This window comes from Nicotiana sylvestris, chromosome 11, assembly GCF_000393655.2.
Source record: "Nicotiana sylvestris chromosome 11, ASM39365v2, whole genome shotgun sequence".
Lineage (NCBI taxonomy): Eukaryota > Viridiplantae > Streptophyta > Magnoliopsida > Solanales > Solanaceae > Nicotiana > Nicotiana sylvestris.
Window position 1 is genome coordinate 58,213,849 of NC_091067.1, and position 16,483 is coordinate 58,230,331.

The window sequence follows — 16,483 nt, forward strand, 5'->3', positions numbered from 1 at the left end:
CGGAGTGAGGTGGTACTATCTACTAACTGTTGCATCCCGCATCGGTGTAACGTCTCAAGAAGTGGCTTCACAATAGTAGTGCTGGCGAAATCCATACTAGTCAGATTTTTCACCCAGCCACTTCTTCATCATTTTCTGCTTCTTCCGGGTCACTTTCCTCTTCTTCATCTTCGCCCTTGGAGATATCATTTTGGAGTACCGAGTTGAGACCCCCAAGGAGGTGATGCTCGAAGATACTACCGCCAAGGATGTACCCCCGAGAATAGATTAGACTCTTGGCTTTTCTTATATATGTACCTTTTTGCTTCTTTGTTTTTGTGTAAAAACCGCTCGTGGGCTTTTGTAATCATATGTAAGGACCCTTTGTGGGATTTTATAATCACGAGCTTATGAATATAAATATGTTCCTCTAATTTTGTCTTTGATTTATGCTATGTTTCCTTTTATTTGCGTTTGTGGAGATTCTGAATGCATGACTCCACCGGTTGGCGTTAATATTGAGCCCAGGTGCAAATACTTCTTCGGGCCCTTGATAGATCAAAATGATTCCCCATAGAACCCTTTATCATTCCTTGGACCGAGTCCGAATCGGGCTTCGAACATTCAGTATGAGACTTAACCTTTTAGACCTCGTGATAGTCTTCGATGGGGGGAATTGCTCGGACGCCTTGATAATAAACATGGACTTTAGGCTTTTGGAACAGTCCCCGAGTAGGGATTCGCTTAAGCTCGGGCTACCTGGGGACTTGTTTTGAATTCAGTGTAGATAACCTTAGGGCACTGCGGATAGATCACAGGTGAGAGCTTTCCCGAGTTTAGATGGTACCTCAAAGCCAAGCCCATATGAGTAGGGTGTTAGCGTTTGTTTTCTTCTTGATAGAAGCCCTCGATACCGGGTAACCTCTCGGGACTTGCAATGATGTTGATGGCTTCCTAAAGCCTATCATCTTTTTAGTGGGGGTCCTCGAGATCGGGTACCATCTCGGGACTTGCAATGATACTAATGGCTTCCTGGAGCCTAACTTCTTTTTTATTGAGGTCCTTGAGATCGGGTACCATCTCGGGACTTGTACAGATGTCAATGGCCTCCTAGAGCCTATCTTCTTTTTGGTGGGGGTCCTCGAGATCAGGTATCATCTCGGGACTTGCAATGATGCCAATGGCTTTCTGGAGCCTATCTTCTATTTGGTGGAGGTCCTCGAGATTAGGTACCATCTCGGGACTTGTGGTGATGCTAATGGCTTCGTAGCGCCTAACTTCTTTTTGATGGAGAACCTCAAGATCGGGTACCATCTTGGGACTTCGTTGATGCGGGGTTTTCAACCCCGAAACGTAGTATAGCGGTGTCAAGTGTATGATATGGTTATGAAGTGACCGAGGCGATTCCGCCAGCATATCATTCCAAAGCGATAAAAGCTTTAGCCGATATTTTTAATCGGCCTTTGAGGGAGGCAGGTGGTCTCCACTTTTCCTATGTATAGGGTTGCCTTCGCCCTTTTGGAGATTCCGCTATTCTGAGTAGTTATCCTCTTTCATAGAGTTCTCCTTTCTTGTTCCAATTTTTCTTTAACTCAAAGCTTTTGCTCAAGTCTTCATTTCCCCTTTCTTCTTTTTATCATAGCCATGGATGCTACGTTATGGTCTGCTCGGCAAGGAGAAGGGAGCTCCGCCTCTGGGCACTTTGTTTTGAGAGGGAACCTCCCGTCAAAAAAGACTCCCAACGCTCGAGATTGTTGGGAGTATGCCTCAAAGTTTATTTCTTTAATAGGAGAGGAGCACCTTGAGTTGGTGAGGAAGGAATGTGGATGAGGAGAAAAGGTAGCATTGAGAGTACCATCCCCAGAGGAGAGCATCAAGGACCAAGCCGAGGGGTTTTCGAACGTGTACACGTACCCCTTTACATTAGGCCCCCTTGATAGGGTTGTGGTAAACTTATGTCGAATGTACCAGGTTACCTTGGAGCAGATCCATCCGTCATTTTTGTAGACAATATTGATGATGAGGTTCTTTGCAGAAGATGTAGGTCTTTAATTCACTCTTAGTCACCTCATCAAGCTGTATCGTCCCTTTCATCATCAAGGCCTGCTGAACCTGCAATGCCAATCCACCACGTCTTTCGTTGTTGACGAAGAAGAAGACGGAGATCGGGGATGGATGAGCCGATTCGTCCGGATATGGACTGTCGATATTATTCCAATGGAGTTTCTGCCATTTCCTAAGGAATGGAATTTTACACGTAAGTGGTACACTTGTGCCTTCTTAGTTTTGTTTATGGCGAAGGATGGCTTCATAAATGCGTCTTCTTTTCTTTTTCTGCAGCGATTTTGTGGATGTCGGGCGAGGTTCCCGATCTGCTGGATTGGGTTCGGAAGTTGGCAACCCACTCGACTTAAAATGAGCGTAAGTGGAAAGCTTTATCTAAGGATAGGTGGGAGGCAAAACACCACGATACGTGCAATGCGATTTTCTCCCCCCTTTCTCTTGGAAGGGCGCTTTTTCTTTCTACGTACTAACTCTGACATTGTAGGCATTGGGGAGTCCCTCAAAGCGTGGTTATGCCGTTTAGGAGAGTGAGAAAGATTGCCTGCTTCCGGGCTAAAGAATGATAACAACAAGCAAGAAATGCCTTTTTAGGGCGACAGTGATCAAAGTAAGATGAACCCAGACGGGGGGCTCGGAGAGGATGTATTGACTAAGCCTGCTTCACCCGCAATTTTTTGTTTTGGAAAGGCGGTTTATCCTCCGCTGTCATCTTCTTTTTCCATCGAAGATACTTCGAGGGATACTCAAAACTCCGGATCGTATACACGGAGAGATTGTACCCCAACTGGGGTCGGCTTTTCTGGGGATGAGGGAGCCATACTAGTAGATGTACACTCAACATTCGAGGAAGCTCAGCGACTTCACTTTGTGGTGAGTTTTGGCACAGGCCCTTTTGAGTTTCGCTCCTTCCCTTTCTTATTGAGTTTTCTTTTGCAGGCCTTTGACAATCTTAAGTCTGAGCTACTTCGCCATGAGGCCAGGCAGCGGACGTCTTTAGATGGGGAGAAATCCCTTAGGCTCCATTGGGACAAAAGGGAAGTGGAGTTGGCATGCTTACGGTATGAGGCGAGTCAAAGCATGAATTATGAGAGCTACCTGAAAGGGTAGGTAGTTTTTGTTCCGAGAGAATGTGTGTTCCTTCTTCTAGCTCTTGAGGCTCATGTTTCGTTTACTTTAGTTGCAGAAACAAGAAGGAGGACTTGGAGCACCTTTGGAATGAAGTTGGCCGAGCCAAGCGCGAGTATAATGAGTTAAAGGCTCAGGCTTCGGCTGAGAAGTGTGCTCTGGCTAAAGCTTCCACCTTTGAGGTTAAACATCGCTTAGCTCGTGATAATAGCTTGGTTCAAATAGATATGATTATGAAGCTCGAGTTTCAGCTTTTGAAGATAAAGGCCGAGGTTGTAGATGCCCGGGCTGAATCTGTAATGAGCCAAACTAAGGCTAACCAAAAAGTGGCAGTCTATTTGAAGGACACTGCCGATGCTCAGGCTGAGATAAGAAGGACTCTTGACCGCAAGGGCAAGATCAAGGAATATGCTCGGTGTAAGTCTCGAGGGGAAACCCTTGAGGAGATCCATGCTAGGGGCTTTGACCTCTCAGAAGAGGTGAAGCGGGCGAGGGCGGATGAACGTGGCACTAAGTCACTTCTGTCCGACGTCGAGGATGGCGACGATGAGGCTGATGGGCCATAATCCCAAAGGGGAACGTAGATTTTCTTTTCTGTTTTTGTACATAGTACTTTCGAAGTATGTTGTAAATGGAGCTTGTATTTTTTCACATATATGTATAAAAGGAAAGCTTCGCGGTTTCATTTTTTCTGCATTTTTTTTGCCTTGATTTTATTCAGATGAACTGGTTTTAGAAGGAATCCTTAGATTCGAGGTATGGCCCTGAGGCTCATTAAGTTGTCCCGTAGTGTTACATCCCGTATTTTTCTACAGAAGATTTGAGACACTACTTTTAATGACCATGTCTATTAATATGAGACGGAGGAAGTACAATAACTTGAATTAAAGACCTCTTATCGATTGAGACTTTCAAAAATAGATCTTATATTGTTCATATCCTGATGTTAGAAAAATAATAAAAATAGACATTTATTACCTCCATGCCAGCTCTAAGCCATACACGTAATTTACTATATGCATGATTGCATCAATCCTTGATAAGTAATTGTGTAAACTGAACCAATGAGTATTTATAAAATACATAAAATTTAGTAAATATTGTAATGAAGTTGGTAAACCAACCTTGATACCGTTAGATACATTTTGATATGGTATTTATATTGAATGGAATATTTTTGTAAAAAGGTTGAAAATATGATTTTATATAGTTATCAATATTACAACTTTTGAGTTTATTTTAAATTATACACATAATATGAGGAAGTTTATTAGATTTTCTTTATTATAAAGATAGAAATTATTTTCTCACATGAAAAGAAGGTTACCTTTTTACCATTTTAAGAATTAAGCGTACGAAAATTTGTATTCTTTTTATGAGATTAGGAAAATTATAAGTTGAGAAAATATGTGCATTTTCTTACATGGATATTTTAATAAAATAATAATGTATGTATTAATTTTATATGGTACCACGTGATCACGATAGTAAAGTATATTATAGTAATGTATATAAAGTGTATTAAAAGTGAGTAGTATTTTAAGTAGTTTGGGATAATTTTTAATTAAATGGGTAATTAGTTAATTATCGGATAATGGGTCATCACCTAATTAATTAATTCAATGTTTGAATAATCTTGTCCACCGCCACGTGCTAGCCCCTCACTTTCCAAATAAGTGACTCTTAGTCACTTTGGAAAGGTGGCAACCCAAAAATGATTAGGGCAAGACCAAGTAGCTTGGGAAGTTCGCTGGCTTCTCTGTTCTTATTCACAATCTTGGACATGATCCAAAGCCTACAAAAACATAAGCAAGAGCTAGAAAATTTGATACAAGATTAAAAATACATTCACAACCTCCCTCTTTAGTGCGTCACTATTGTAGGAGATCATAAACTTGTGCGCATATGCTTTATATCAATCTCAGGTGCTTTGTAGTATGAAAAAAGGATTCAAAAGGCAATTAAAATTTTATCAGTAATATTTTATAAAAGCTACAAGTCTGCTAAGTGATGCTTGCTAGAGATGATTCCGGTTGCTTCTGAAAGAATTTTCTTTGTGACTGCCACTTGGTGGAGTTGTACTCTTTGCTAAGGAATGCTAGCCAGTCGCCAACAACATTACCATTAATTATAATTCTTGGAGTTATTTGGTTAAGGAAGTGAAATATACGGTGAGGTCAACCAAAAGTGATGATTTACTACCATAGAAAAATATGTATTTGATAAAGTTTATCCGAAAGGTATATCGATTTTTATGGCATTCCGAGAAAATCTTATTAATGTATTTCTTATGCATTTCATGCATTGCATTCATTTACACTGACCCATGACCAGATGGCATATATACGCGTATATATGTAAATATATGTATATGGGATATGGGAAAAGGTTGTGGCATTATATACGCACCACCACCTGATCAGCTGGTATATGTTGATGATTTTGCCCACGATGGCGCCAGATGGTATTAGATATGCGCATATATGTAAATATATATATATATATATATATATATATATGAAATATGGGAAAAGATTATGGCGTTATATACGCACCACCACCTGATCAGCTGGTATATGTTGATGATTTTGCCCACAGTGGCTGAAATCATATGATGGGATGCCCTCAGAGGCCTGATGATGTTATGTATACCTATACCTATGCATGACACAACATTCATATGCACGTGCATGACATTTTAAATGTTTCAGGATTCGCAAAGTTATTTGGGTTTGCATGCGGAATTCATTATTCCGTGTTTGATCTATGTCTTTTATGTACTGATTTTCATGCCTTACATACTCAGTACATTACTTGTACTGGCATCCTTCTTTTGGGAATGTTGCATTTTGGTCTATAGGTATATATAATCAGTTTGGCGAACCCTTATAGTAGACGACGTCAGCATTCAACGAAGGATCGGTAAGACTCCACCTCATTCGTTATGCAACTGAGTCTATGAGTTATCGTGTCAGAGTCTTGCTACAGACTTATGGATAGGCCGGTACCCTTTCCCATTTGATGTCGAATAATTTTAGAGGCTTTGTAGACAGAGGTTCAGATTATATTGTATGTCAGAGGCCTGACGACCCATATGTATTCATGTTTTAAGAAAGTTAGTTTATTGATACAGATTTGTGGCCCACCTATAGCCGTGCATTACGAGTTGTGTCCATGTTGGCTCATGATAGTTGCACAAGGAAAAAAAAGTTGCAAAGTGGTTCCCTCGGGCCAGGGCGGCACTGGGTTTCAGTCACGCCTCCCTAGGTTTGGGACGTGACACGTAGGCTCTTACACGCTTGGTCGATACGACCTTTTAGCATAAGCCGGTGTTTGAGCTCTTATGCTTGTGCTCTTAGGCGTGTCTGGCCAACTATTTTGGGTTCAGTCTCCGAGTCGGGTATCGACTCGAGCTCATTCAACCCTCAAGTTTTTTGAATTGCAAGCTGGTCCTTAGGCTTTTATGCGCCGGGTTGGAGCGACCTTCTGTTTTAGCACTGGCAATAGTGGCTCTTACGCGTTTAGTCGGTGTGACCTTCGATTTTAGTGTTGGCGATAGTGGCTCTTACGCTTTTGCTCTTAGGCTTATTTATTTAACTGTTTTGGGTTCAGTCTCCGAATCGGGTTTTGACTCGAGCTCAATCGACCCTAAAGTTTTTGAATTTAGAGATGGACCTTAGGGCCTTACGCATTGGGTTGATACAACCTTTTGTGTGGGTTGGCGATAACGGCTCTTATGCCTTGGGTTGGTGCTACCTTTTATGTGGGCTGACGACAGTGGCTCTTACGCCTTGGGTCGATGCGACCTTTTATGTAGGCTTTATTTTTCCCTTGATAAAGATTTTTTGAAATAGTGTTTGCTTGACTCTTTGATGGTTTAATAAAAAACCTCGATTGCGAGTCATTATATGGTCATGATCGAGCACCTCGGGAGGTTTGGCTTGGAGGCTGAATATCTCAAAGCCAATGTTTAGCAGCTAACATGGTTGAAGCGCTTTTGCCTATGTCGAGGGTAGCCTATTTAACCGGTTCTTTTTGAAGTATATTCGAAGTAATTGAAGGACTATAATTTTATAGCAACAATTGGTCATCCTCGAGTCACGTTAGTTTGGCTAGTACAACCTTGTGACCGTAGTCATTTGTGTTTGGCCAGAGCCTTTTAGTCCAGTTTGAAGTAGTTTCAGCGTCTATATCGAGGGTATGCCTTTTTAGGGGTCATACAAGTTCGATATATAGCCTTAATATTGAGATCGGGTTTATGCCTTTAGTAAGGTCTTACAAGTTTTACATGCCTTTGAGGTATTACAATTTTGGATACTTTGTACAAGTGTGGTTCATGCCTTGCTTGAGGTCTTACAAGTATTGTCACTTGGTACAAGTGTGGTTCATGCCTTGCTTGAGGTCTTACAAGTATTGTCACTTGGTACAAGTGTGGTTCATGCCTTGCTTGAGGTCTTACAGATATTGTTGTTGCCTTATATAGGTCTTACGAGACCGAGGCTACCTACATGTGGTCTTATGGCCTTGAGTTTTGATAAGTCGATGGAGATGGCGATTGACGGCAGTCCCCAAGTCATCCAGGGTTTCTTGGCTTGGGAGCCATTCCTTGTGAACTTGGTATTGCCTCATCGAGGGCTTGTGATTTTGGAGTTTCTGACCCGGAGTTCGTGCAGCCTTGAGTTTTCGACGCTAGTCCCCGACTGTTTGGGACGTTTTTGGCTCTAGAGCTATTTTGTAATCTTGATGGTGCCTCATTAAGGGCTTACAAGTTAGGAGCTATGACCCGAGGTCGCATTGTTTTAAGTTGTGGATGCTAGTCCCCGAGTGTTCGGGACTTTTTTGATAGAGGAGCTATTTTTGCAAAAATACCGAGATTCCTTGAAACGCAAAATAGTTTTGGGAAGTATTCTTTGATTACATGGTACAAGTATACATGTATTTGTTGTTAAGATCCCAGTTGTTTTATACGGACACGGTTCATTCGACCATTTGGCCCGGTACATTATCTTCCTATCGAGACCCTTTTTGGCGTATCTTGGCTCCTCCGAGTAGGTGACCTTCCGGGGGGATGCCCTCCAGTATTCGAGGTTGAATGCAAAAGAAGCCTTGAATACTTGTTGAGTCCTCCTTAGATAGCATATGGATGTTGCCTCATTAAAAACCTTGCTGGTAAAACCCTTTTTGGGATTAAAACCCGGTCGAAGGAAATAAGTGCAACGTATGCTTTTGAAACCTAAGGCCTTCGAGTTGGAGAGTTCTTTGGCCGTTTTGATCGGATACCTGCACTCAGGTCAGTGTAGAATGTAATTGAAAGAGAAAGGAGACAGTCATACCTTAGTGAAGAATATGTCAGCAATGTTTCGAGCCCTGATATGTTTTAGTCGCTTTTGATGAGGATGCGGTACGGTACCCTACTTTGTTTAGTCGGGGATAGCCGAAAGTGTAGCTTGTTATCGCTATTTTACTATTTGCTTATCCTTCGGCTCCTTCGAAGGTGGAGGTACCGGTGTCGGGGCCACATCGTGCACTGCAAACATTTCTCTCGCCACATGTTGTTCCCCGTAGACGATCTTAATCCAATCCTTTATCAGGAATTTCATCTTTTGATGGAAGGTGGATGGTACTGCACTCATGCAGTATATCTATGGCATTCTGAGCAAGGCGTTGTACCTCATGTCTCCCTCGATGACATGGAATTTAGCATTTTGGGTTGTGCCGGCCACGTTGATTGGGAGGGTGATTTCCCCTTTTGTTGTTTCGCTCTCCATGTAGAATCCGATAAGGACTCTAGAGGTGGGTATGATTTGGCCAAGCGTTCTGAGCTGATCTACCACCCTCGACCTGATAATGTTGGCCGAGCAACTTGGATCCACAAGTAAACGTTTAATTTGAAATGTATTTACAAGAAAAGAGATTACCAGTGCGTCGTTGTGAGGCTGAGACTAGGTCTCGATGTCCTCGTCGCTGAATGTGAGAGCTTCCTCAGGTATGTAACCCCGAGTTCGATTTTCTCTGGTGATAGATATTTTTGTTCTTCTCACCATGGGCTCTGTCACACCTCCTTTTTACCTACACCCCCAGAAGGGTATATAAGGGAATTTTTTCCAACTTAAAGTGACAATCGAAACGAGATTATTTATTTATTAAATTCAGAGTCGCCACTTGGGATAATTCTATGGTGTCCCAAGTCACCGGTTCAAATACCGAATCGAGGAAAAGATTGACTCTACATTACAGTCCGCGAACATAGAAATTCGGGTAAGGAATTCTGTTAACCCGGGAGAAGGTGTTAGGCATTACCGAGTTCCGTGGTTCTAGCACGGTCGCTCAACTGTTATAATTAGCCTATTATCTGATTTTAAAACACGTTTTAACCTATGGTACAATTTTAATTTTATAACCGCTTTTACTTAACTATTTTTTAGTAGGAAGATTCAATGTCATCTAAAACACGTCTTGAACAACGTCACATAAATGCACCCGCGGTCCATGACACATTTTATTTAACATTGTTTGAGATTTAGATTTGGGTCACATAAATGCACACCCGAGTTTAGGAAGGTAATTTTAATTACGTGCCTAAAACAACTACGCACTTTCAAGTTTGCGAGGGCCATGAAAAATTCAACTAATGGCCTACCTCGATTTCTAAGGGGTTAAAATTAATTAAGCGAGTGCCATGCATCTTTTGAGATTTTATTTGGCACGGCACACCTCAATTTATTCTAACCAAAAGGTTTCTAAACTTAATTTCGAGGGCCATAAACATTGGTCTTGCTTGATATGGCGCAGCTCGACTAATTTAAAGGGCCTTGCCAATTAATTCAACGGGTGAAAAATTTCCAAACATTAAGGCAAAATTTTAAAACTCAGTGATAATAGTTCGCAGGCTAGCAGTACGTGACATCAAATTGAGTTACTGAAGGGGCCCAGGTGAGCTATGAACACGACGACTAATTGACCATTTTGTTAACAACCAGGAGGATACAAATGGGCTCAAATGTGAAGCCCATAGCTGAAATGTGCCCATCAAAGGGAAACCTGGCAAAACTTGGCCAATGCTATAGCCTAATTCAGAACCCAATCGATGGGGCAAAGTCAATTAGAATGCAAATCCAACAATTCTATATGAAACATGCTATTGAATCAACATTTTTACTTCTGGAACTTGGATTATTAGAATGTAAGTCAACTAAAGTAAATTTCCGAATTTACATCCGTACTTTTGGGTCAAGTCTGCCTTGGTCCCATATGGCAGCATCATTAGAAAAATAGACATTGGGCCCCGAAAAGAGCCCAATCCAAATGCAAGGTCGAGCGTTGGAGGCTTAAGACTCAAGATCGAGCCTCCTTGGATACAAATAACGTATGTTTAAACCTTTCCCCGTAGCAACAAACCTGACCTCAAACAAACAGGTTTAACCTCATTTAACAAGACATAGGATCCCGAATTAATTCATGCCAAACTTTAAACAAGAACAATAGCCAATTTAACTATTTTCAACATGGGTCTATGAAACAGGCCATTTACAGCAAAATAACTCCTCACGGTATCTTTCAAACAGCATATTACATATTATTAATCTATTCTTAACCTACAATAGCCATTGTAACCAATCTAAACCTGAAATCTTCACCAAGAACGATCCTTGTTTTAGCAAAAAGTAAAGCAAATTTAAGATACAATATAATTCAACTTGAATCTTCTACTACAGCATTTCAACAATTCCCAAATCAAATACAAGCATGAGAACTAAACTATCCAAATTCAAAATCAACTAAAATATACCATGAATCAAATTACTAAAGATACCATAACATGGGGAAATACTGAAGAATCATAAATAAAGTTGCTACTATACTTTAAACTCTGTTTTTCCATTTCATTCTTCAATTCCAACCTTACATTAAATAAGGTTCAGATTCATGTACCTGAATATAGCAAAAACAGAATCAAAAACAAAATTTGAGATCCAGAAAAAACAGTAACAACAATAAATAGCAGCAGCAATAACTCAGCAAAGAGAAATATCAGCAGAAACCAGCTCAAACCCAGCAATAAAACAGTATCCCATAGCCTTTAAATCATTTATAATTCCAGGAATCAACTAAAGTCCTTTGAAGGATCAAAATAGAGAGACCAATTGCAGAATCAGACCAAGAATGCAAGAGTTTTTAGCATCCTTTCTTAGCTCAGTCGTTTTTTATTTTTCCATAATTTTTATCTCTGATCCCCTTTTTCGAATATTAGGTAATGATACCTTTATAGGCAAGGTGTTAGGGCAGACTTCAACGAATTCAGTTTTGCACCTCTACCCTTTTTATGTTTTTATTTTTGCTTAGACACCCTTAGTGTAAAAATCAGACTTTCAGATTAATCCCCACTCCAGCTTCTATGAAGCTTCCTAAGTTAGTTACAGATTATTCCCTTACCTAGATTTCCTAGATTACCCCATAAGAGCCCTATTTTTACCCCTGAAAGCAAATGGGTCATGGGTCAAGTTGACCCAATTGTTAACACCCAGTCCCGCTTGCAAAAATCCAGGTCCAAGTCATTTTTGGCTTCTGATTTCAACAGAACTTCAATTCCACAATTGAAGGCTCAAAAACTTTACAATTTCATTTACAGAGTCCGAATGACTCGAGCAATTTTGGACTCCAAGTAGAAACAGAAACTCTGAAATACATTAAAACTCAAAACAGAAAACGAATACTAATTAAACAAATTCTAAGACTAGACATGCAAAACTGACGATTTGAAAGAAATGAAAGAAAAGGAAGCAAAAATCAGAAAAGAAAAAGATGAGAAGAGAACAAAACTAAATATCAAAAAATAAAGAAAAGAACAATACCTAAAAACAATCTCGGTCCAGCAAACAATGAAGAAGAAACTTCAAATCTTTAGTCAATTTAGATATTAATCGTTTGTTCTTATCAAAAACACGTGAATAAAATCAAATTAGACCTGGGATTTTCAAGAAATTTCGAATCAAGGGCTTTGGGATTTTAGGGTTCAGATCTTTGATCTAAAATTTGAGAGGTTTCGGGATGATTCGAAGGCAAGTGGTTATGGATTTGGTTTTAGGGGATAATGGGGGTCATAGGGTGTTAATTTGGTGTGGATTAGGAGCGGCGCCGCCCGGCTCGAGGTGGGAAAATGGAGGCGACGATCTAGGGTTTTGTTTGGTATCTGAAGTGAGGAGGTGAGAGAGACGAGTGAGGGAGGGGGGGGGAGAAGATGTTCGGACAGTCTTATATTAAAGGGACCCTAGTTCCCATCTATTAGATTGAATGGAAATCATCGGTTGAAATTCAACCGAACTAAAACGGGGTCGTTTGGGTTATGTGGGGATTGGACCGGGTATTGGGTCGGATCATGGGTTGGACTGGATGGGTTTAAGGGATAATTACACTGGGCTTGAGACAACTAACATAAAACGACCCAAAAAATCAGCTTCATTTCTTTTCCCTTTTTTTAGCAATCTACTAGGCATTGCCTAGGGCTAGTTTTTTATATATAAAAAATCAAAAATGAAACATAGTGTCAGGTGGTCTTACAACATGAAAGAAATAAAATATGATGATTACATAGAACCTATTACAAATATTGAGCACTGAACTCATTATTGACATCACATACGATCTAATATAACCATGTAGCTTCTTATATCGATGGTTCATTTTTTGCCGCTATTCTTTGAGTTCTTTAGCCAATTTGTTTTCCTTTTTGGTCCCACTTGTGATGATTCTTGTTAAGTACTATAGATAAATTCTTTCCTGTTTTGTCCATCTATCTTGTTTAATTGAAATTAATATCCAAGGTGATCTATAGTTGTCCGCTATACGCATCCACCAAATTCTTGCCCAGTACCTTCTTCTTGTAACCTTAGACACTGCCATGTTAAGAATTTCTATGCCTGCATTATCATGTATTGTCACCTTGAATCCTTTTGAGACTATTGTATCAGTAGACATCTCAGAACTGATGGAGCAATGCATGGCCATCATTCTGGTCGTAAAACTGATCCTACAGTATTGCAAGAGAGTCCTAGTCACAGTTGTCATGGTTGTGCATGCCTCTTTTCCTTCTTCAAGGGAATGGGCAGATAGTGCTTATACCACCCAATGAAGTCGCAGTAGGAGGCAATGCATGAGTACACCAGAATTCCTTCGATGTTTTTTGTGATTGTGTTGTTGAATTCCTGCCTCTCTTGAATTCCAGACCTGTTCAATGTGTTTCAGTGTTTGGCTCCCTATTTTGGAGGTCACATTACAATATTGCATTAGAGTGAAGTTCCATGATGTGTAATGTTTTTCCATAGGTAATTGCCAATATTCCTTGTCGCTTAGTAACATGTCCAAATAGCTATTCGTTTGTTGCTTGATTATTTCTGGTTTTAAGAGATGGTCTCGATGCCTTCAAGCCCTTTTGTTATTCCAAATTGTCACAGTATTAGAAATTACTTGGATGCTCAATGTTGGATCTCGACTGTCCAGGTCTCCTTTTGCTTTGTGTAAAATTTCTAAGCTTATGCCTCCTATTGTTGCTTCATCAAGGGAATGAGCATCAATAGCTAATACCACCCTTAAAAGCTGCAGCAAATAGGAGTGCATAACTATATAAATTTCACCTGCAAAAAAGAAAGCTATGATAGAGAAAAAGACCTTTAATTCCTCCTCCCGAAGGATGTGGAGTTGGTATTCTGCAGATGTATGAAATTGGCGCGCATAATGATCAACGAGACAGGCGTGCATTAAAAAAATACAAAGCAGTGTTATTCTTTTGTGTGTTTCTAGCTTTTTCTCGAAATCAGGCGTTCCCCAGCATGCTGTTGCTACATCCAATATCTTTAGCCATTCAAGTTGTGCTCGATTATTGGAGTGCGTTTGTATTATAATTGAATGAGTCAGAAGTTGTCGCAGCATCAGAAAACTTAACAAATATTGCTTTATTCGCTTATGCATGCATGGTTTAATGTCGACTGCTACAAATTTCCATGAAAAAATGCTACTGCCTAAGATGAGCATCTGAGTACCCAGCTTGGCCTCTACATGTATGCCCACCCGTGAGATCCTTTCAATGGAATGAGCCACCATCTGAACATCCCTCAATAGGCATGTCAAAGATGCCTGATCACGACCTGCATTTAAGGGAAAAACTAGCACCACAATGTACTCCTCCCAAGTTGTTTGTCCATGATGGTCTGAACTTTCCTCTGTACTTATCCTCCTCCTTTGGATCTTACTCATTAATTCCTTGCAACTTTCACCCTCAAATATGGGCATTGGAGTTTGTCTTGATTGACTATTTTCCTTCCCTTTGAATCCAGCTGCCAAAAGCCATGGAATTCAATGTCTCCTATATCGATAGCATAGTTGGCAAGGTAGTACGCTTGTTTGTCTCCTTCCCTGTAGATGTGTGACACCCTGTAATTACCCCTGCCCATTAGTTGCCAAATTTCCTCCATATATTTGACAATACACCAAGGAGTTTTCCACAATTCTTCAACAAATTTCTTTATCGGCATGGAATCAGTTTGCAACCAAACATTATTGTAATTGTGCTCATTGCCTATCTTTAAGGCCTCCAGAAATGCAAGTGCTTTAGCTTCAGTATTGGTTGCCTCATTAATCTCCTTTCCAAGAGCATAAATAACATCACCTTCCTGATTCCTCACACAAACCCCAATTGAACTCTTTCCCGGATTCCCCCTCGAAGCACCATCAGTGTTGACTTTAACCCATCCCTCACTAGGCATCTCCTAGATTACTTTTTCATATGTTAACCTTGGGGTATAGTTTTCCAGCATCTGTAATAACTCATGCCATTTATGAGGGAAATTAGTAATACCAGGCTTCCTAACTCGAACAAGAGCTTGAAGAGATGAAGAAACCTGGTAGATTACCCTACTGATTGTGACTGCCTCCCCATATTTGTAACCATTTCTCCTTTTTCACAATTCCCAGACTATGCAAGAGGGTAGCGATTGCATGATAGACTTTATTCTAGGAATCACACTAGCAGTCCAACACTTTATGATCGCCTGATGCATTGATAATCCTTCTATTCGTATTCCAGCTATAGTAAGGAAGTATTTCCATACTAACTTTGCAGCATTAGAGGTGAAGAATAAATGTGTCAATGACTCTTCCTGTGGTTCAGTGCAACGCCAACACCTTGAGGGCATACTATATCCCAACCTTTTCCAAAAATCTTCAAGGGGTAACTTAGCTTTCAACACTTTCCACATAAAAAAGGAAATCTTGAATGGCAGTCCTTTCACCCACATCATTTTATAAGCCAGACGTGGGTCATTCCTCCTCCTCAAATAGTCCCAAGAAGATTTGACACTAAAATTCCCTCATGATTGTAGCATCCAGTAAGGTATGTCCAACTTATTTTCCATCACTAGTGGCTTAATCCTTTCCAGAATATGCATAGAAAATTCCATAGGTAAAGCTTCATGAATCTTCTCCACATTCCATATGCCATCCTCCACTACATCATTCACATTGCGAATAGATTCATCAATCCTAAATACTTGTGGAACTAGGAAATAAAGAGCTCCCAGTCCTGTCCAGTTATCAAACCAAAATAGGGAGGATCCCATCTTAGGGTTCAAAGTGATTTGATGTTCAATACTATCTCTGCACTCCAGCATTTTCCTCCAAATATGAGACCCATTTTTCCAAGGCACAATTACAGCATTTAACTTCTTGTAATACTTTTGGCACATGAATGAACTCCATAGGCTTGGCTTGGTTCTAAAATTCCACCACAATTTGCAGAACAACGCCTTTGATACATCATGTAGTGATCTAAAACCAATGCCCCCTCCTCACAAGGCATACACAAATTATTCCATGAAGCCCAGTGCCTACTAGGTCAGCCTATAGCACTTCTCCAAAAAAATTGAGCAAATATTTTGTGTAAACTAATTATGACATAATGTGGAGGGTTTACAGCTGAGAGTAGATGAATTGGCATACTCTGCAACACATGAGATATCAAAACTGCCCTGCCTCCTACTGATAACAACTTCCCTTTCTAAGCTTGTAGTTTGTCCATGACTTTAGTAATCAAGTTTTGATAGTAATCCTTCTTCCTTTTAGAGTAAAAGATAGTACATCCAAGATATGTACAAGGAAAATCATTCCTTCCAATTCCAGTGATTCTTTCTACCTTTGTGACAACCTCCCTCTCTACTAAGTGATGCATATAGACTGCAGACTTGCTCTTGTTTACAAGCTGACCAGAGGCTACTTCATAAGCATTCAAGACTTCCATCACCAACTTAAGAGAAGTAGCATCAGA

General features: G+C 40.3%; 1 protein-coding gene across 1 annotated transcript; it reads right to left on the bottom strand.

Moving 5' to 3' along the window:
• Nucleotides 1–14,417: 14,417 nt before the first annotated feature.
• LOC138881074 (uncharacterized) lies at nt 14,418–14,927 on the bottom strand. The gene has a single exon (XM_070161274.1). It carries the CDS (start codon nt 14,925–14,927, stop codon nt 14,418–14,420), a length of 510 nt encoding a protein of 169 aa, XP_070017375.1.
• Nucleotides 14,928–16,483: the final 1,556 nt, after the last annotated feature.